We start from the raw sequence: 20,441 nt of genomic DNA, 5'->3' as shown, positions 1-20,441 counted from the left end.
TAACTGTGTAAGATCTAATTTATCACACTTTCAGTTGTAATAATTCTTATTATAGACCTCTGACCGCCTCCCCTCCAATATACTCCGTCACCACAATGCATCGACCCTACTGTACCAATTTTTGTAGGCTTTAAAAATACTTTGAATATGTACAAATATTTAGTATTTCAGAATATAAGGGGGAAACTTAAATTTTTGACGGGATACCATTTTTTTCTTATTTTAAGGGTTTAAGTTATTATTTTGATGATTTAAAGTGCTGAGTGATATTAAATCCCCATTAATATATTTGAATATTTTCTGAACTCTAAAAGTACACAGCTAGATCAAAAACGAATATTAATTTTAAGCCAATGCACTATTAAGAAGTTTGCATTTTTTTGAAATCAGGTAATAAGACATGTAAGGAAATTGAAAATTAAGATGTTTAAAACTCTTTGTGTAAACATAATTGATTAAAAAGCCACCTAGGACCAAAAACTTAAACATTGTCTATATATATTTAGATATACATGTAATATTGAATCAAATTACAAAAAAAACTTAACAAGTTAAAAATAAAATGAAAGTTAAAATACAATAATTTTAACCTACATTTTTATTATCTATTTAGAATCAACCCCGATAGCTTGTGATACCGAACTGTAATTATCTTCCCTGAAAAAAAAAATTTAGTTGTAATATTACTAATAGAATGTACATGAAATATTTCATAGAATTATAATTAATTATTAATTTATTTAAAAGTTACCTTAAAAGACAATCTAGTTCTTTTTTTATATTAACAACAACTGGAGGGCCATAATATAAAAAGGATGTATATATTTGTAAAAGTGAAGCACCAGCTTTAATTTTTTCATAAGCATCCTGTCCATTAAATATACCGCCAACACCAACAATAGGAATTTCACCTAAATCAAAAATGAATTTCATTAACATAATCATTTTTATAATTAAAAGCAGTAAAAATCGTTTTGAAATAATAACAAAATATTAATAGACATATTTTAATAAACTAAAAATTTCTCTTAAAAATAACCATCATATTAATTCTAGTTTAGGCAGTATAAAGCCAACAAGTATATTCTATTTTTATAACAATATTAGCAAACAATGTGTATAATTTAAAATAATTGAATATTTAAATAAACTCTTATCCACAAAAATAATTCTCTATAGCGTGAGGTCTCAGTCTGTTATATGTGCTGATGATGGTAACACTGCTGCCAAAAAATGTATACGCTGTAGAGAATTGTTTTTATGGTTAAGGGTTTATTTAAATATTTAATTATTTTATAATATACAACCATAAGTGTTGCTTAAGTTTTGTCTAGATTGTGTATCATGTCATATATTAGTCATACTTCTAGCTTAAATGATTATCAAAAAATATCAGAAATACAATGTTCAAATTAATTATTTGAATGATTAAAAACAAATTTAAATAGTTCTAGATTATTTTAACGCACCCCTACCCCAAAACCTATTTTACAAAAAATTTGTTTTTCCAACAAGTTGGTCAATTCCAAATTATTTCTAAAACTATGATAACAAAATAATTACTCTTTACCATTTGTCAATTTAAAGAATTCCGATATCGTTTTAGTTGATTTATCTTTTAAAGGTTTTCCACTTAAACCACCGGGTTCCAAGCCATTGGCATCATCGTTAACTCCATCTCGATCAGTAGTTGTATTTGATATTATTAATCCATCAACTCTATACTAAAATTAAAACAAACTCTAGGTTAACAATTTTGCACTTAAATCAAATAAACTACAACCTTTTTATCATTAATAACATCAGCAATGTCTGTTTTGTCTTGATCTGTTAAATCTGGAGAGATTTTTAGTAGTAAAGGTACCATACGTTCTCCACAATATTGGTTTCTAGCTTTTATTACAGAATTAAGTAGATTCATTAAATCTTTTTTTTTTTGTAAATTTCTGAGTCCTGGAGTGTTAGGACTTAAAACAAAAAAATTGTTCATAAGTAAAACGTATTAAAACAAAATTAATCCCTAGTTACCTTGATACATTTATAACAAAATAGTCAGCAACTGAAGCAAATTGTTGGATACCTTTCACATAATCATCTAAAGCATTTTCTGAATTTTTATTTTTTCCCAAGTTAACGCCAATAATACCATCATGGTTTTTTAATTGTTTGAGTCTTTCATATACAATACTATGGCCATCACTGTTGAATCCATATCTAGCATAGCATTTTAAGAAACAGCCTTTTAGATTAAACTTTTTTAAACTTAATTAGACACTTAACATAGGTAGGTAACGTAAAACTAATAAACCTATAAAATAATTTCTCTCTTATACACTCTCGTAACTTAAGGCAGGCTGGGAAAATTTCAACCTTTTATAAAAGCAACTCCCTCAGAATTCCAGTAAAAATTAAAAAAAGGTTTCTTGAGGACTATACTGATTGTTTGCTGACACTTTGAAGCGGTTGAAAGACTTAAGAAGGATTTGAATTTCCTTAGCCTCTGCCCCTTTTAATTGTGCCAATGATGCTATACTCTGTTCCACATGAGAAGACGCCAGGCAGCCAACCAAATTTCATCCATTCTCTCACATCACGCCCAAAAAACATGATCAGGTACCTCCCACCCAAACACATTGCACACTGTTAGGGTGCTTCATTTTGGTCACATGTACGTATTGTATGGTGCCGCATGGTAGGAGAAATTTAGGCTCGAGCCAACACCACTACCTCATTTGGATGTGCTAAGCAGGAAGTATTCTTTTGTGGAATAGAGTATACATCAAAATACTAATTAGATTTAATTTATGTTAAAAATGTACACCTATTTATTATAGCTTCTTTGTTAAGAATTCTAAAGACTCTTGGTTTCTCATTGCCTGGCTGAGGTAGAGGTGTCACTGATCCTATTTCCACAAATCCAAAGCCAACTTTATGTAAACTTTTTACAATTTCACCTTGTTTATCTAATCCTGCAGCTAGTCCAATTGGATTTTTGAAATTGATATCCCATAACTTAGTTTGCTAAAATATCAATGAAATAATTATATAATAAAAAAAATTGTTTAATTTGTATGGTTTTAAGTATTAAAAACTTACTAAAGAGTCTGGATCTCTATAATACGACTTTGGAATAAGACCATATTTTCCAGCAAAAATTAAAAAACTATGGGCAGTTTCTGGTTCAAAGAAGTAAAATGAAGGAATAACATATTTTTTATAAAATATATCATTCAGTGTCAACAAATTAGAACCACTATATAGCAATATCCCTCCAGTAGTAACTTTAATAATTGTCAGTAATTTGCTCTAAAAAATATAATTGTATGTATTATCTTAAATGTACACATAAGTTTGAATGTACAATTTTTATAGGAACAACTAATTGCAAATAAAAATTAGTAAATTATGAAATTATTTTGGAAAAGTAATATGTCATTACTGATTATACATTATTTTACAACCAACTGATTTGCATAAAAGCAATTTAAAGGTTGAATATTATTTAAATTTTAGAAATTAGTAAATGGGAAAAAATTTTAGATACAAGAGAAAATATATTTTCATTAGAAATATTATTTTTATTTAGTTACAGAAATATTATAGTCTAATTCAAAAATTGAAAAACTACGTATATTGCACCCTTGATTCAAAAAAATAATGAAAACTAAATAATATAATAAGTGTTGTAATGCAATCATTACTAAAAGCGATCAAAACAATGACGTGTATATTATTTAGGGTGGTATTAAAAGGTCATATAGTTCTTATCCTTTCTCTTTTGAACTGTATTGTGGGACATCACTACCTCCCTTGTAGAGGCGTTTTCTAGTCAAATGTAATGTTAACAATTTTAATTTATAGACTAATATAATACAAACGTAATGAGCAAAAATCTACAAAGAATTTGTACATAATAATCAAATATATTTCTGATATTATTTAGTTCATTTCATCAATGAATAAAAATCTTAATCATTTTAACAATGAATTTTTGAGTTGCTAAAAAGTATTATACTTTACTACAAAGCAAATTTAAATACAATACAAATGAATAATGCTATAATTTATAGGAAAACAAAAATGATAGAACGAAAAGTGAAATACTTTACCATTATTGTTAGATTTCACAACAGAAAAGTGGTCTGCTTATATCTCACCATACAATAGAAATATATATATATATTGTTAAACTAAGAAACTTATCAAATGTTTTGTATTTTTTGTAGCTTAATTTGGTCGTTCATTGGTATCGACTTATTTTCTGTAGGTAGTAATTAATAATAGAATTTGAAACACGGAACCTATTCAAATTAATAATAACATACAAAATATATTTAAGGGCTAGCCTGCGCCCTGCGAAAGGCGGATAGATTTAAATTAATTTTGACTGCGCAGTCGACACTCGGCAGTTGGCAGTATCAATTTTCTAGAGATAAAGTATCACAGAATTATTCTGTGATAATATGCCATGCTAGATGATAAGAAATTCATAAGCACGAATCAGAATAAAAATGATAAAAAATATAATCATAATTCGTGGTAATCTCCAAAGTGTTGTTACTTGGTATCAATTGTCACTACTCACTAATCACTTGTTGTAATATACGTTTATAATTTACTTATCAATTTATGAATAATTGTGAATTAAAAGTTACACAATTTCCGTTAACTTACTTAGTAGAGTATTCAAATAACCTTTTAAAACAGGTAACTAAATAATTTAATTGATACAATAGTGATGCCGCATATTAGTTAGACATTTCAAATAATTTGAGAATATTTTAGATTGTTTCCAGTATTAACTGTATGTACTATGTACAACGTCTAGTATTTAAACCACAGAATAATTATCATATTACGTTAAAACTGTTAGAGGTACTGTCTGAGTTTAGCTTATTTTAGCTTTGATATGGAGCTGAAAAGGTATTGTTTTTACAAGGATGTGTTTTTCTTTTGGTGGCTGGACCTATGATTTATTTTAAATTGCTTAATTGATTTCTTCATGTAAAAACTATAGCTCAGAAATCTTACATGTAAGTTAATTTATTGAGCCAAAAATCTTTTTTTTGTGGTCATAAAATAATCAATTTGTGATTTGTTTCCTTAACAGTAATTTTATATTCCTCTTTTTTATTTAAACATTCTTGCTTCCTAAAAAAGTGTTGCATATTACTAAATTGATGCTAATGCAAAATCTTATCACTGCCTTTGTGCGTATTCATACCTACACCATAAATTGATATGTTATAATAGCATTTATTTTAAAATGTATAGTAAAACATCAAAGTATTGCTATGCATAAAACGCTAGCCTATTAATGGAAGTTTTACATTTCCGGATTTCCACTTTCAAGAGGTATGGCCTAGTCATAAATTGTAGACGTAATATGGTAATGGAATTCCCCCCTTGGTAGTGAAAAACAATATCAAACACTGTTTTTTTGTCGGTTGTTAGCGCTGAAGATGACAACATCGTTGTTGTAACACGTGTACGCAAGAAGTGTACAATTTTTATGGTTTAGGGTTCAAGTAGATTTTATATCTTTACTGTTTTTTAGTATAGCACTGCTTATCTGTTCAAAGAGCAAGAATCAAAAGGTTAGATTTTTTAATAATAGCATATACGTGTCTTTCGCTAGCAATTTTATGATTCTCAGCAATCGCAACAGACAATCTCTACTGATTTTTTGTGGTGAAGAATATTTTTAATATTTATTATTTTATTACTTAACCATAAGTTTTGCTCAGCTTTGATTAAAATACGTTAACAATACATAACATTATCTTTTCAAACTAAAACCAAAATGATAAATTATACCTACTAGATTTTTTTTGCTAGATCCAAATTTGGCCTTAGTTATTTTGTATATCACTTCCAAATTTTGAAACAACTTGTAGAACAAAATTCTACATTAATTGTATTAAAATACTAAGTTTGCTAGAAAAAGATAAAAAATAAAAATTATCTATTTCTCTAAGAGGAAAGGGTTTTGATACTTTTTTGAATTTTCAAAGTATAATGATAGTACATTATCTATAGAATATTCAATAAAAATTCAGAATTGATTACAAATTTTACAAACTTATGGTGCACCTTAATTTTAAGTTAAAAAATATGTATATTTTTGTGAAGGGGTTAACTTTTAAAATTTTTGGCTCATTACAGTATTTTTTAGGTTTAGTTTCTGATTTGTGGAATTGCTACATCGGTTCAGATGTAGCAACTCAATTCAGAATTGAATTCAGAGGTTTAGAAGAAAATTTAGAACACAAAAAATAAAAACATCATTCTAAAACAATACTTTCTCAGCTACTCTTTGTAGCTAAAATAACTTGATGAGCTAAAGAACATCAAATCGGATTTGGATTCAATAAATTTAAAATAGATGTAATTTAATTCTTGTTACATAAAAACTAACAAGACTTGTTGTACAGAGTTAATTTATCTTCTTAATGTGACACAATGATAATATTTTTAAAATATTTTCAATCCAACAAAATGCTTAAAATTGAATTGTAAATACTAATTGCTAATTTTTATTTTTGACCATATTTTTTAAGGTACACAAATATAAATGAATATTCTATTGTGTCGCAACTTCCGTCTAGGTATCAATAAGTAAGATGATTATAATATTATGATAAAAATAGTCTACAATAAATTACATTTTTTTTTTTAAAGAAAAATGTTTGTTAGAAGAATGTTTATCATTTGTATAAAAATAATAATTAATAATACAATAAGTAAAATTGTTATTTAGAAATGTACTCGACTTTGTGGTTCGATTACGGGTAGTGCCCAATGACACTACTCCATTTAATTAAACTAAAATGTATATTATAGATTGAATAACTTTGTGTGGTCTATTATAATATTATATTTTATATTTCACAAATATTATGATTACCGGGAAAAAATAATACAAGTTTATTTTTCAAAAATATTAGTAAAAATAAGTATTTAAATTTCATACAATATAATGTTTCAGAATTTCTATAAAATTACTATCTCTATTTTTTTTTTTTTGTGAAATATTTATTTCTAATTTTTTTATTTAAAATTTTATTTTATAAAAAAGTTAGTTGCTGATCAAATATACTAACATACAGAATTCACAAATATTTGATGACTCACAAAGAACCCCTATTTAAGAAACTTGCGGTACAAAACTTCCAGTAAAACAAATGAAAACCCATTAGAGAAAATATGAAGACATCTATAGAGTCTCACCATCTAGTCAAAATTCTAGGCCATGACCTTTGAGAAGTCAACGAAACAATGACCTTCCTAGAAAAAAGAAAGACTACAAATTAGTACAAAAGTCATTGTTATGTCTCGTATTAAAAAAAAAACTATCTTTATAAACACCTAATGGCTTGAACTGATACCTAATATAAAAAAAATACTTATGATGGGGTTTTTTTTAAGCTTTAAGGTAAATATATGTTTAATTGTTACCGCAACAATAATTTTAACTGTTATACCAATATGTTACACAGTACATGTACATGATACTTACTTAAATTGATATTAAAACAAAAAATATACTAAGAATTACAATAAATGACGTTTTTAACTTAATTAAAAGATAGTAATTGCCAATTATGAATTAGCAGCTATAAACAAAGTTTAATTTATTATTTTTGAAGCAAGATAAAAACGGGTTATATTTTTATAAATACAATAAATAGAAGGCCTTGAAATTCTTTCGAAAATATGAAACTATGTAAGACTATACTTCAAGGAATCTATTTGTTTAATGGAGTAGTAGCAGTATAAGCTTTATGCAAATTATCATCAGATCAAATGATAATACGGATTATAATAATTATAGACGTGTTATTAATAATTGGTTAATCATAATAAAAGACCTGTAGTGAATGGAAAAACAAATCTATACAAATATAAAACTGTCCACATTTTTTGTTTTTATATAAGTTATTATTTCTTATAACTATTTATTATTTTTGTATATTTTTTACTTTTGGAAACTATTGTATTTATTTGGTAATTTTGTTCATTACACATAATTGTGGACATATTTATTGGAATCGTGAACATAATATATACTGGTTCATGTGTATATTGTACTTTTTGTTTTGGATATTTATTTTGGACTACTGAAATGTTGAATAAAATAAAGGACTTAACAACACTGCTTGAACGGTTGCAAAAAAATAATAATAGCATAAATGGTTATTCTAATTAAATCTAAAAATTATGTAAAACAATTGAATATTTTAAAATAAGTATACTGAAAAATCAATAATTAAACATAAGAATAAGAACTGAAATATCATTACAAATAATTTTTTCTCCTTTCCTTTTTTTAGTATTCAGAATCTTTGTGTATTGAACATAACACTAAGCCTTAGTAACATGAAATGTCAACGCATTACTCAATATGTACACAAGTTGATTTTAACAAATTAAAAATGATAGTAAAAGTTGAATATGTTTTAGTTTTAATTTGTTTTGTTAATATAGTTTTTAAAACGATTTTATTATTGTATAATATCATGTTATAAATAAAGAATTTTCTGGTTTTTTTTTTTTTAGAATATCCAATAAAGTATCCAAGAAAATGGCCAAGCGTGATAAGTTTGACAACATAGTGTGGTTTGATGGAGAGGCAAGTGATTTTAATGCTATTTTTAGTCACTAATATAAAATATTTGTTTTTTTAACACAACTCAAAATTAGGCGTACATAATATTAACCTCTTTATAGTTTAGAATAATATTCCCAAATTAATACTTAAGTCTTAATTGGTTACAGGTGAAACCAAAAATGGTATAAAACTTGGATACTGGGGGAAACCACCAGTTAAAAAATTTAACTTTTTCTTTGGTCTTTAATTTTTTTTACTTTTTCTCAAAACAAGACAAACCCTACAGAGTACTAAAAAATTAAAAATCCATAGCAACACATTTAACAAAATTATAACTGCCTTTGCACTACATTAATTGTGTAAATAACTAAATATCTTGTTAAAAAAAATGTATTATGATAAATATCTTAATTATAATATTTTATAATTGACAAATTTGTCAAATTGTTGAAAATTATAGGGTATAATTTTTTTATTTATAGTTTTATTTTATAAAAAAATTAGTTACGGGTCAGTTATACTAACAAAATATACTACTACTAATTTTACCTATAATTAAATAGCCACTACCGAAACCCTTAAAATATATTGTATAGAACAAATTAGTATTTTAAAAAAAATGCGTGTATACTAAAACACACAATTTCAATTTTTATAGATGACTGGCTTAGATGTAGATAAACAAACATTGATAGAAGCTGCTGCAATTGTAACAGATGGACATTTAAATATTATATCTGAAAGTGTAAATATAGTTATTCACCAACCTCTTGAAGTTTTGGAAAACATGGAAGATTGGCCCAAAAAACATCATGCACTGGTAAATATCAATACACCATGATAAGTATTGTAAAGTATGTACATGGTGTTCAATAAGTTTAGCCGCGGTTTATGACTGAAAATAGATCTAATAGATCATTTAAAGTGGGGCATATAACGTATGAAATGTTCTCATAAATCTGTACTCAAAGAAAGAGGAAAATTACACTTTGACCGTAGTAAATGCCTAGGTTACTATGAATTAATAATCAACAGGTATCTGAAAAATATTGTCACTATACAGTTGATTACGATATATGAGAACAGCGGAAACAATTTAATTTAGACATTATCGACATTATCTACTAAATTTAGTTTTTAACATTTCATAATGTGTGCCTCTCTTGCAAAAAATTCAATTTTTGAAATACTTAAGTTCAATTTTTTGAGTGTGCTGAATTGTGTTATATCATCTATGAAATAATAACTAGATAATATAATACATCATTTCCAATAATTTTTTTACAATACGATAAAATAGATTTTAAAAACAAAACCAAGTACTGAGACACGGGTGTTTCGCATTGCGTGATTCTCAAATTACCGCATAAGTCACTGATGCTTTAAAGCTACTCTTAGTACGCTTACAGTACATGTGCTTAGAGTTCTTGTGAGAGACACCCATGTCTCTCATGGTGTATAAAATGTGTTTTTTGAAACTAGGTCTGATAGCCAACGTGTTCATCACAATGTAATGTATTATGGTTACTGACGTACCAGTGAACTTTTGTATAAGATTCATAATCTGTATAAAATATACAATAAGTAAGTTAACATAGTGTATACATACTATTTGACTCATACTGACTCAAGTAAAATACTTTATTGTGGCAGTTGTTTTTTTTTTAATCAGAGAATGTTAAATTTGGACTTATAACTGCACCTCAGTTAATTACGTATGTTATTACTGGTCCTATTCATTTGTTGTACGTTCAAATTTTTACATCAAGAAGGAGTAAAAAGGAGGTCTTAGTTTGTGGATATTTAAATAGGGGGTTTACGTTTAGTTTTTATGTGGTGAGCAAAAGTACTAAGTACCTAAGTCTTTGTCTATTGTTTACCAAGGTAACAGAGTTTTGTTCAGGAATAATGTTATTGTTCAAGATAGGGATAAGGATAGACTGTAGTTATCATGTATTGTAATTAGGATGTGACTTGACTTGTTTTCATCGATTTATGACTACTCGAGGAATTTGCTCACATTTGCCCTTATGTACCCTGCAGACTGCAGTATTGATAATAATTAATGATGTCTTCCTCATCTGAATCCGCACTCGACATAGCAAAAACCAAAAAAACCAACTACACTGTTTGAATAGATAACCCCAACTGATTCACAATTAGTCTTGCTCGTGTGCGGACAGAAGTTTTATTTTGTTTGTAAACTAGTTGTTCGCTCAACTGATTTGCAACCTTCGTCGCAAAACAGTCGCACGGTGTGCACTGGGCCTTAGACATTGATTCTCCATAATTGTATCTAATTCTGGAATACAATTAGATGATCCTGAAGGAATTTCTATTTCTTCTTCTTCTTCTGGGCTTTTACAGGCCTTTAAGGCCCATCGCCGCAACAACATATTGTCTCCAACCCTCTCTATGGTTTGCACATTCTTCTGCATTCCTTATGTTCAGAAGTTTCAAGTCTTCTTGTACTCTATCCGTCCATCTTTGTCTAGGGCGTCCTCTAGGTCTCTTAGTGTCGGGTTTCCATTTAGTTATTGATCCAATCATTCCCTCTGATCTCCATACGTGCCTCGCCCAACTTATCCTCGTGCTCTTCAGGGACCCAATAATGGTAGGTTCCTTATAGAGATTATCCAATTCTTCGTTGTTTCTCATTTCATACTCTCCATCGTTATTTCTCTTTGGACCGAAGATTTTCCTTAAAATCTTTCTTTCAAACACTCCTAACTTTCCTTCGTCAGATTTTGTCGTGGCCCATGTACCACATGCATATAGAGCAATTGGTTTAATTATGACTTTGTATAATGTTATTTTAGACTTAATTGATAGTTATCGTGATTTGAATAGTGGCATTAGACTATAGTAGCATCTATTTGCTGCCATAAGTCGTTTTTTAACTTCTTCATGGCTATTAGCATTTTTATTGATCTCTGCCCCTAGGTACTTGAAACTCTGTACCCTTTCAAATTTGTAATCATCAACTTTTAAATAATTAGTATTGTGATTTCGTCTCGAAAGTATCATATACTTTGTTTTTGACTCATTTATCTTCAGACCAATTTCTTTACCTTCACTTAGTAGGATGCTAGTTGTATTTCTCAGTTCATTTTCTGTTTCGGCTATAAGGACTATATCGTCAGCGAAAGCTACTACGGTTAATTCATGATTGTTGTCCATTTTTATTCCTTTAGCTTGGATTAGTACCTTTCGCATAACTGATTCTAATGCGATATTAAACAGAGCTGGCGATAGCGCTTCTCCCTGTCTGAGTCCTGTCGTTACTGGGAATTTCTATTTATAAGATTTATTTACTACTGGATGTAAAGGTCTTTTTATAATTATATAAAATTATACCAGTGTCTACAAAGAGTGGTGTATTTTGTTATTTTCATAAACCATACATTTAATACTATTGTTTACTTTCAATTATTTTGTAGAGTGGTTTAACAGAAAGTTGCAAAAAAAGTACCATAACTCTTGAGCAAGCTGATCAAATGCTATATGATTTTGTTAAGCCGTTAACAATTAAAGGTGCTTACTATTTTTTAGCTTACTGCTATATGTATATTATTTTATTTTATTTTTCTTAGGAAGATGTGCTTTAGCTGGTAATTCTATTTACATGGACAGAATGTTTATTAGAAAGTATTTACCAAAACTAGAGAGTCATTTGTCTTATCGATTGATAGATGTTTCTTCTGTTAAAGAGCTGCTAAAGTATGTTAATTTATTTATTTTTATCATTATATTTTGTCAATTTATCTTTCTCAGCTACACAAATTATGCAATAGAGAGAGAGAAACTCCACCCTAATCAGAGGTCATACTTAGATTTAGATTTTTTAAGCCTACCCCCAGTTAAAGTATGCCATACGGTGATAATGACGCAAAAATAGTATTTCTAAAGTGGACACTATACACTGTACTCATTCAAAGACTCAGTAAAGGTAGTTTTAATTTAAAATTTTAAATATATACATTTGAAGGGATTAGTAAATAAAAGTGATAACTAGGGTTAAAATTGATGTAATTCCATGTTATTTCCTATTAATAAGATGCCAAACTTGCCATGATTTTTGATTTATTAAGGGGTTTGGTTTTACCAATTTTTTGTCAACAACTTAATTATAAACTAAAAGTAGTGTACTTTTATTAGAGCATGAGTCTTTGTGAGTAATTAATTTTTTAGCAATCATAGTGTTTGTTCTGACGTAATGAAACTCCTAAGTTGATTCACTATAGCTTGTTCTTATGAAGTCTCATTTTTTTGTCAACTTTACAAGTTAGATAAATACTTTTTCAATAACTTTTGACTAAATGCATAACTTTAAGATGTTCTAACTTGATACTTAAACAGTTACATTTTACTACAAAATAATGTTTATTTAATGAGTAAATGTTAAACAAGTTAATAACAAAATAAGAGTGGGTGCGTAAGCACTGAAAAATATTAGAAAGAAACTTCTTTATAATACGGTAATGGACATAAAATTATAGGGGTGTGAATTTAAAGACTAAGGATTCCCTCCGAGCCCTTCTATTTTTTCATTTGCACCTACATTTGATTATTTGTACTATTGGGCTTTTGCAATTTTTAATATTATTAAATAATTTTTTAGGCGATGGGATCCTAATTCCTTAAATTCTGCTCCACAGAAGATGTTGAAACACCGCGCTTTAGATGATATTAAAGAAAGTATAAATGAGCTCTTATACTATAAAAAATACTTCAAGCTTTAGTAGCACTACAACTATCCAAATTGTAACAATTTGTTTTTCTTATTTATTTTGACCATCAAATTGAATTCCCTCAACTTTTGTATAACTTAAATAGTGTGTAAACTATTGAAACAATTGCTAAAATATTTGGTCGATTTTCAACTGACAATAAACTGGTGAAAACCCATTACATCAAACTCTTGGTTCTTACTTATTTTTTAGTTTATGGCATGTGTGATTCCATAGCCGCTCATTTAAAAGACAAACTGATGAAATTAAATTCAAGCTTTTATCTACTAATACGCTCTCATACAATGTTGTCTCATAAACTCTACTTCTAATATAGCAGCTCCTTTTTGCCAAACAATTGTACAGTTCTTTTTAGTATCTCTTAAGTTATAATTTCTCAGTAATTACATTTGAAGGATACAGGGCAAAAATTAAAAAGAGTCACTTTTTTTTAATGCTTTTTAAAATGCTGTGTGCCAAAACTAATAATTACAAAAGTGAATTTTTGGGGTTTTCTCGTGTGTTTTACATGATAAATTAATGCCAACATGTTTTTTCAATTTATAAAGAGTTATACACAGATTTATTACAATTTTTCATAATGATAATATAAGTAGTTTTGTGTTAAACTAATATTCGTTTAATAGTTTTCTACATGTATAAATTGTTTACATAATAAACCTGTCTTTTTTATACGACTATTGACTACAAATTATAACATGAATGAATAAAAAAAGCCTTATGTTTGTATAACTATTAAAAATATTAGTGACCTATTTAGTAGCATCATAGATCAAATAATATGTAATATTTTTATTTAACATACGGTAATAATAAATTACATTACTTAAAACCGTTTAATTACTAAAAATGACAGTAAGTATAGTCAGAAGTGTGGTACCAGCTATGACTCCATATCCAGTTGCATAAACTTGTTTAATGGTTAGGCATTTTCCTGCATCCCATACCTAAGAAGAAAACTTTTAAATTAACAAATTAATATGATTACTTAATCATTTTTAAACTTACCAAATGTCTAATACCATTGCAGTAATGATAGAAAAATGGGAAAGCAACTAAGGCTTTAGCAGATACAAGACATGCTAATGGCATGTTTAAACCTCTTATGTACTCCACACTTGTTGGGATATCAGTGAAAAAGAATACTGAAATTAAGCATGGATATATTTTAATAATGTATTTACACAGTGAAACTGCAAGTGGCTTCCTATTATAATAATTTATATGTATAATATATGGCGGCATCTCTTAAAGAAAAGTAGGAGCTGGATAAAGAAGAATATATGTATAATATAATACAATACATTTTTATACCTGAGGTACACAAATTTTTTCTCAAATATTGATTTACTTAAATTTAAAAAAAGATATTTTTAAAACATTTTCTAGTTTTTTAAATAGAAGATCTAGTCCAAATATAAATTTACCTAAAAAAAAAACCTGGTTGGTAATTATTTTCCTTGGTTTGCCTATTGAAAGTATAAGACCAAATACAATTATTACAGATTTTCAAATAACCAATGAAGTTTTATACTGTATACTCCCATCTAATGACAATTCATTATTTTTTTTAGAAAGTAATAGTTCTTAATACATTTATATTGTTCTCTGTATACGGATAACAGATACAAGTTCTTAAAAGCAAATGTTTATCCTATGACATTGAATCGCTGCTTGTAATAAAAAGATAAGTAAAGTAAATAAAATATATTCAAATAAAAATAAATGCTTACATGCCCCAAATCCTGCTGTGACACAACTTAGTGCAACACCTGTTCCACGGTGAGTAATAGAAAGCATAGATGTTAATTGTGGTTGATATATAGTAAGATGGGGAGACATAGGTCTACTGAGCCGGCTATTTTTTTCATCATGAGTTTCTCCTGGCTTGTACTCGACCTCTTGAGCACTTTTAATTTGCATCGTTATTGTGCGACTTCTAACAGTACATAATAAATTATAATTAAAAAACAAAGTTTTAATAGGAAATAAGATTTACATTATAAAACATTTTTAAATGTAACAGCTATTATGTTATCAGACAGAATACTACTAAAGACAATATTTAATTAAAATATTAATATTAATTAAACACGTTAGACTCGGAATGGCCTAGATGAGATTTTGAACAATTATTTATTTATTTTTAATTTTTCACTGAACTTGATAAGTTACAAATTATTTTAATTAATAAATTAGCTATGGAGTTAATTTTAGTTTGAAAAAGGAAACATTAATTTGTTGTTATTAATTCAATAGTGACTCTCGATTTTGGTAAAAATACAACTTAAAAAATTAAAAATACTATATTAAGTTTTAAAAGCAAATTAACATGAAAATGTATACATGGAATGGCGTACTCAGGACTAGATAGTATATAATTTTGTGGAGAACAAACGTTAGGGTGCTCCTGGTATAAAAGTTTAATCTTTAAATTTTTTCAAAGAAATCGGGGCAATTAATAGTATTCTATAATAAGGATTATTATAATAAGATATTAATATATAATAGTAATCAATAGCAATCCTCAGTAGTTATGTTATAAACACCGATTTAAATATTTACAGCACTGTTCTTAGGTAATTAAAACTTAATGCTTAAGAACAAATACCATATCCAACTTAAAGGCTACCCATTCTAGCCAATAATTTTTGCAAACCCTATTAACTATATATTTAATTAATCCAACTAGCATAGGAAATAAATTTGGTTGTATTGTCAGAAATTGCAACCAAATTCACGTTATTAACATAAAAAGAGTAATACAGAGTGGTGCAAAAGATATGCATCGATTTTGAAGGGCTGTAGAAAAAAAACTATTCAACTAAGAAAAATGAGGTTTATATTGTTTGATTGCGCTCACCAGATTTGACCATTTTCGTCTTTTTTCTTTGGGGATACCTAAAGGAAAAAATTTTTAAACGTCGTCCACACAACCTGGAAGAACTTAAGAAGAGAATTATTGAGGAAATAATGGCTATACCCATCAGAATGTGCCGACAAGCGGTTGAAAACTTCAGAAATCGCCTTTAAGAGTGCATCGCTGCTGACAGTCGCCATTTTAGTGTTGTAATCTTTAAAACTTTATGTAAAAAACTAGATTGTCTACTGAATTGAACAATATAAATCTCATTTCTCTAAGTTGAATAGTTTTTTTTCTGCAGCTCTTCAAAACCGATGCATACATTTTGCCCCACCCTGTACATAGTGTCACTAGGTATCTTATGTCAAAGTACTATCCTGAAGTCCTTTTAATACATCTCAGAGTTTTAAAAGTTACCATAAACTTCATTAACTTTTGCACCAAATGAAAATTTAGATTATAATAAAATCATGTACAGATAAATTATAAACACATTGCAATTTATATTCTTAAAATTAAAAGTCGATATTAACTTTTTTTTTGAAATTCTTAATTGATCAATGTTTTTCTGTTTTAATAATTTATTTTAGTTTGATAAACTAATCATCACTTTAGAGTTTAGACAAAAATAAAGTAGTAATAAGTTATTAATCAAATGTTTCATTAATGACTAATTAATTAATGAATACTTGTATTCTTCCAGGAAGAGAGGAAATGCCTCTTCCTTGACCCCCTATAGGTACCTATGAATTGATGTTGGGTTTGTTGAGTAATATTTATTGTTTATTTTTTGTTCTAGACTTTTTACTATCGGTTTTATTTTATGTTTTTTTTAATATTAATTTTTTATATATTATGCAGTAACACCACTATAATAATTTTTAATGCCATTTAGTTATAATAATTGATATATTATTGTTAATAGATGACTTATAAATTGACAATACAATAGATGTTAAGATTAAAGATGAAAAGTATTATGATAGTGCCTTTAATTTATATCCTTATATTTATCCTCAAATTTTAACTTTATTACTAAAACTGCAAAAATAAATTGTATGGATTACAAATATTTTCAACAGTCGATAGTCGCTATAGAGAGATTCAATGTTTTAAATGATATTGTTAAAAAACTATTAAAGATTGATATATTAAAATGTTTTGGTTTATATCCATGCCATTGTATTAGCTCTGACGTTATGAAAATGTTAAACGCTCCATTTTCAGAGATGTTCATCCCGTCCTTACTGTGGACGTCCACCGCACTTATACTTTCTCAGTTATACACTCGACTAACCGACAAATGAAAAATATGGAATTAATAATATTACGTATAAATTTGCATATGACTGGTAAATTAGACAATTGGTTTTTCCAAAAACTGAATGTAAAAGAGAAATAAAATCAGTGTAATAACCAGAATAAAATTATAAATTTGTTGACATTTTAATTGTTTTTGCTGTCAGTGTTTTTAAAATCAACTTTAATCAATTCAAATTATTTAGCTCTGCCCAGATTTACATAATAATTATTTATTTCATGTTTACTTTAAATATTTTGTAAATTATTAAATTGTTAAGGAATATGATAAATTATATACAATTATACAGGTATTTTTCACTTAAAAGATATATACCAGTTTTTCTAAGGATATAATCATAGGAGGTTGATGTCAGAATGCTTAATATTTAACTTCTAAATATAATTATTTCCAATTGTTCTAATGAACTACTAGGATAAATAAACTTTAAAAATTACTTACATGGTTGCAGTGTTAATGAACATTTGTTTTCTAGCTAAACACAGCCTACTAGTGCCTTGTACGCTGAAATTTAACAAATGTACTTTTAATTATAATTTATTTAAATTTTATGAACTATGATCATGATTAACAAAAGTAATGTAGAATATATTATATTTAATTATAAAATACATTTACAAACATATTATATTAATAGTACAATACATTATAAATTTATTTATTATAAGTAACATGGCAATAATTACATCAATTTAGTAAACAAAACAAATAAAAATATAAGCAATATATAAGTAAATTATAATATTTTAGATCATAAATATAAAAATAAATTTAAATTGTATAGCTTATTCAAGAGAAAATATTATTTGGAATGCATATTCTTGAGAACTAGATGACTGCCTAAATAGTTGTGTGTGTTGCCAAGCTAGTTCGCCCGAACCCCCAAATAAAGAAGCACTTAATATTATTGATGAGCTGCCAATGAACTTGTTAATAACAACTCCATCAAGACTTTCAATAACAGGCAAATCTTCACTACAATTTTTTCCATTTAATTTCCATTCTACTTTTCCATTATTAAACAAACTTGTTGAATAAATTAACGTAATATCACGTATTAACAAACCAGTTGTAGTAAAGTCAAATTTCCATTCAATTTTAGCAGACATACTATTTTCTTTTCTACATAAATATACCATTTTCCAGTCTAATTCTTCTTTGCGAAAAATTGAACAATAATTGTAAACTCCATTTTGCCAACCTTCAAGGGTTATTCCATCGTGTATATATTTATCCACAGCAGTTGAATATTTTAATTCAAATTGTTTTTTATCAATTTCAGCTTTAGTTGGAGTCCAAACATATTGATGGATTTTTGTTTCCCTTCGAGTTAATTTCCAATCGAGGGATCCAGATATTCTACCATCATAATTATCTGCTACAGTATTATTAGGCTGAAACAAAAGCTCAACACATTCTTTTAAACGTCTTTCAGCAAGATACTTACGCCTCGATATGGTACAGTCAATTTGTCTTTGCTTTGACAGTAATAAAATAGTTTCCAACAAATCATTTTCTTTGCATAGTGTTCTTCGAAGCATAACATCATTCTTTTTAGCAGTATATCTCCATGTTACATCTTGAACTTCTTCATTTGAATAAGCTAAAACATAAGACAATTTTTTCCCCCAACCTTTCTCATATAATAATGGTTTGTCAATGGCAGTTTCACAAGGGTCACAATGAATCCATCGTTTTTGTTCTTCTGTCCATACTTCTGTCCAAACATGATCTGTTTGGTCAACCACATATCTAGCTTCCCATCCAAGAGCTCGACAAAAAAGTGTAAAGCTATTAGCCCATTCACCACATCTGCCTATACGAGTAATAAGGAGTTGTTCACAAAGACTATATCTTTTAAAATCTGAAATTGTATAACAGTTTTCACATTCATACATTTCAGCATAACGTACATTTGATTCCGGAACATTATGGTTAATGCCTTTAAATTTCATGGAGATATTACAGCTTAAGCATTGTGGAGTGTCGAACCATTTAAAAAATGATTCTTTAAACCATTTCATGAGTTCTAACATCATTTTTTCATGATAATATAGTTCAGTTGGAGACGTATTTATTACTGAGTATTTCAAAACTTGTTCAGGTGTTAAATATTCCAAGGCCATTTTTTGCAACAATTTGTCTTCACATGTTAAAACCGCCAATGATGTAGAATTAATGTCTTTCAGGAAACTATTATCTATAGCTAGAATAGAATTTTTATCAACTGGCATTATTTTTAATAGCTCTTGTTTATAACTATTTAGTGTAATTTGATCAATACACGCAGGTAATACTAAAGAATTATCATCATCAATAAATCCAATTTCTAAAAGAAATTCCATAGCACCAGCAAACGGTAAAAGTCCATTTTGAACTACATCACTATCTAAATAAACTCTTCTAAATTTTGGCTGATATGGATTCTTAATAATTGTATCAACTATTTTAATTAAAAGTTTTGTTACTTGAAAACAAATATCTGGCTTATTGCTTTTTAAGTCATCTATACTTTGTAGCATTGTTTTATTATAAACACTAAACAGTATAATAAATAACTAGTATACAAAGAATTATGAAAAAAATATAGTTAGGTAAACATAAAAGTAATATTACCTTCTGAGAAAGAGAGCCATTTTGATGAAATTAAACAATTAATGAAAACTTAAAATTTTATTTCACACAACTTAAAAGAAAAAAATTTTAATATCGATATCTAATCATATGGAAATTATCATTAGACATATTATTTTGTCTATGGAATTTTTTGTCTTTACCATGTCACTTTTACCACGATAACCTACCGGATAGATTAATGGGATCATAAACTGTAAACGTGGTTACTCTGTTTATAATCCAAAGTATTATTCATGCTTATCATTTATTAACACCGCG

The 20,441-nt window shown here is 27.6% G+C and overlaps 4 protein-coding genes across 5 annotated transcripts; 1 reads left to right on the top strand and 3 right to left on the bottom strand.

Annotated features, from left to right (window-relative positions):
• Positions 1 to 494: 494 nt before the first annotated feature.
• Positions 495 to 4,416, bottom strand: LOC126838374 (dihydroorotate dehydrogenase (quinone), mitochondrial). The gene is made up of 8 exons (XM_050572736.1): positions 4,110 to 4,416; positions 3,097 to 3,306; positions 2,822 to 3,021; positions 2,029 to 2,214; positions 1,784 to 1,967; positions 1,571 to 1,724; positions 752 to 911; positions 495 to 657 (listed from the first exon to the last, which is right to left on the bottom strand). Exons 1-8 carry the CDS (start codon positions 4,110 to 4,112, stop codon positions 606 to 608), a joined length of 1,149 nt encoding a protein of 382 aa, XP_050428693.1. The 5' UTR covers positions 4,113 to 4,416; the 3' UTR covers positions 495 to 605.
• Positions 4,417 to 4,570: 154 nt separating this feature from the next.
• On the top strand, positions 4,571 to 14,194 carry LOC126839243 (oligoribonuclease, mitochondrial). 2 transcript variants are annotated; one of them, XM_050574424.1, is made up of 7 exons: positions 4,574 to 4,707; positions 6,561 to 6,618; positions 8,560 to 8,632; positions 9,270 to 9,431; positions 12,052 to 12,145; positions 12,205 to 12,331; positions 13,233 to 14,194. In XM_050574424.1, exons 2-7 carry the CDS (start codon positions 6,575 to 6,577, stop codon positions 13,351 to 13,353), a joined length of 621 nt encoding a protein of 206 aa, XP_050430381.1. In that variant the 5' UTR covers positions 4,574 to 4,707; positions 6,561 to 6,574; the 3' UTR covers positions 13,354 to 14,194. The 2 variants fall into 2 exon arrangements, with proteins under 2 accessions (XP_050430382.1, XP_050430381.1); XM_050574425.1 differs by lacking the exon at positions 6,561 to 6,618 and having other exon boundaries at positions 4,571 to 4,707.
• LOC126839244 (succinate dehydrogenase cytochrome b556 subunit-like) lies at positions 13,959 to 20,302 on the bottom strand. Its single transcript, XM_050574426.1, has 5 exons — positions 20,163 to 20,302; positions 17,988 to 18,050; positions 15,096 to 15,301; positions 14,371 to 14,507; positions 13,959 to 14,309 (listed from the first exon to the last, which is right to left on the bottom strand). The coding sequence occupies exons 1-5, from the start codon at positions 20,180 to 20,182 to the stop codon at positions 14,199 to 14,201; spliced, it is 537 nt and encodes a 178-aa protein (XP_050430383.1). The 5' UTR covers positions 20,183 to 20,302; the 3' UTR covers positions 13,959 to 14,198.
• Positions 18,108 to 20,149, bottom strand: LOC126839241 (peptide-N(4)-(N-acetyl-beta-glucosaminyl)asparagine amidase). The gene has a single exon (XM_050574422.1). It carries the CDS (start codon positions 20,066 to 20,068, stop codon positions 18,332 to 18,334), a length of 1,737 nt encoding a protein of 578 aa, XP_050430379.1. The 5' UTR covers positions 20,069 to 20,149; the 3' UTR covers positions 18,108 to 18,331.
• Positions 20,303 to 20,441: the final 139 nt, after the last annotated feature.

The sequence above is a fragment of the Adelges cooleyi genome, unplaced genomic scaffold (assembly GCF_023614345.1).
Source record: "Adelges cooleyi isolate 19-005CV unplaced genomic scaffold, UGA_ACOO_1.1 ACOO_flye_CR_arks_rails_tigmint_CR_PRNA_30, whole genome shotgun sequence".
NCBI classification, from domain to species: Eukaryota; Metazoa; Arthropoda; class Insecta; order Hemiptera; family Adelgidae; genus Adelges; species Adelges cooleyi.
Note: the sequence above shows the minus strand (reverse complement) of the source record. Positions and strands in the feature narration are given on the sequence as shown.

Excerpts from the sequence above, each read along its gene's own strand:
- LOC126838374 (XM_050572736.1), bottom strand. Across the intron at positions 2,215-2,821 it reads AAAGAAGCTATAATAAATAG|ATATGGATTCAACAGTGATG; the intron begins GTGTACATTTTT and ends ATGCTATGCTAG. Across the intron at positions 1,725-1,783 it reads ATGTTATTAATGATAAAAAG|TATAGAGTTGATGGATTAAT; the intron begins GTTGTAGTTTAT and ends TTTTAATTTTAG.
- LOC126839243 (XM_050574424.1), top strand. The coding sequence starts at position 6,575 with ATGAATATTCTATTGTGTCGCAACTTCCGTCTAGGTATCAATAA. Across the intron at positions 6,619-8,559 it reads TTCCGTCTAGGTATCAATAA|AATATCCAATAAAGTATCCA; the intron begins GTAAGATGATTA and ends TTTTTTTTTTAG. Across the intron at positions 12,146-12,204 it reads TAAGCCGTTAACAATTAAAG|GAAGATGTGCTTTAGCTGGT; the intron begins GTGCTTACTATT and ends TATTTTTCTTAG.
- LOC126839241 (XM_050574422.1), bottom strand. The coding sequence starts at position 20,068 with ATGCTACAAAGTATAGATGACTTAAAAAGCAATAAGCCAGATATTTGT.
- LOC126839244 (XM_050574426.1), bottom strand. The coding sequence starts at position 20,182 with ATGGCTCTCTTTCTCAGAAG. Across the intron at positions 18,051-20,162 it reads ATGGCTCTCTTTCTCAGAAG|CGTACAAGGCACTAGTAGGC; the intron begins GTAATATTACTT and ends GTTAAATTTCAG. Across the intron at positions 14,508-15,095 it reads CACAGCAGGATTTGGGGCAT|TATTCTTTTTCACTGATATC; the intron begins GTAAGCATTTAT and ends GCTTAATTTCAG.